Source organism: Aptenodytes forsteri, unplaced genomic scaffold, assembly GCF_000699145.1.
Source record: "Aptenodytes forsteri isolate BGI_AS27 unplaced genomic scaffold, ASM69914v1 Scaffold321, whole genome shotgun sequence".
Classification (NCBI taxonomy): domain Eukaryota; kingdom Metazoa; phylum Chordata; class Aves; order Sphenisciformes; family Spheniscidae; genus Aptenodytes; species Aptenodytes forsteri.
The window spans coordinates 986880-987961 of record NW_008795030.1 but is presented as its reverse complement, the minus strand read 5'-3'; the positions used below and the strand labels follow the sequence as shown (position 1 = coordinate 987961).

General features: G+C 62.0%; 1 protein-coding gene across 1 annotated transcript; it reads left to right on the top strand.

Annotated features, from left to right (window-relative positions):
• Positions 1–194: 194 nt before the first annotated feature.
• On the top strand, positions 195–979 carry SFN (stratifin). Its single transcript, XM_009276200.1, has one exon. The coding sequence runs from the start codon at positions 239–241 to the stop codon at positions 977–979; it is 741 nt and encodes a 246-aa protein (XP_009274475.1). The 5' UTR covers positions 195–238.
• Positions 980–1082: the final 103 nt, after the last annotated feature.

The following is a 1082-nucleotide window of genomic DNA, read 5'->3' as shown; positions in this document are numbered from 1 at the left end:
TGGGGGGGGAGGGGAGCCAAGCCAGAGGAGGAGGAGGAGGGAGGAGGAGGAGGAGGAGGAGAGGAGGAGGAGGAGGAGGAGGAGGACACTCCTTCGGCCTCGCTGGCTCCTCCCGCTCTCGCTCGAGGCTGCGACGCTCAGCCAAAAACGAATCCCGGCGGCGGGGCTCGGCAGAGGCTCCGACGGCTCCCGACCCCGCTCCTCGCCCAAGCGTCTGCCCTGCGCCCGCGTCTCAGCCATGGCAAGAAACCACCAAGTGCAGAAGGCCAAGCTGGCCGAGCAGGCTGAGCGCTACGAGGACATGGCAGACTTCATGAAGGCGGTGGTGGAGCACGGGGACGAGTTGTCCAACGAGGAACGCAACCTCCTCTCCGTCGCCTACAAGAACGTGGTGGGGTGCCAGCGCTCGGCGTGGAGGGTCATCTCCAGCATCGAGCACAAAACCGAAGAGGGGGACGACAAAGCACAGCTGGTGAACGAGTATCGGGAGAAGGTGGAAAGGGAGCTGAACTGCGTCTGCAAGAACGTCCTGGCCTTGCTGGACAAGTATCTCATCAAGAAGGCGAGCGATGCTGAGAGCAAGGTCTTCTACCTGAAGATGAAGGGTGACTATTTCCGATACCTGGCCGAGGTGGCGACCGGGGACGACCGCAAGAAGACGATAGACAACGCCCAGGAAGCCTACCAAGAGGCCATGGACATCAGCAAAAAGGAGATGCAGCCCACGAACCCCATCCGCCTGGGGCTGGCCCTCAACTTCTCCGTCTTCCACTACGAGATCGCCAACGCCCCCGACCAGGCCATCTCCCTGGCCAAGACCACCTTCGACGAGGCCATGGGGGACCTGCACACGCTCAGCGAAGACTCCTACAAGGACAGCACCCTCATCATGCAGCTGCTCAGGGACAACCTCACGCTATGGACAGCCGAGTGCGCCGGAGAAGACGGCAGCGAGGCTGGAGAAGAGCCCAAGAACTGAATGGCCCCCACGGAGCCGGGGACCGGCCCCCACCTGCCCCCCCGCCCTCCAGTCCCTTCGGCATCTCTTCGTGGTTTTTTTTGTTTTTTGTTTTTTTTGGTTT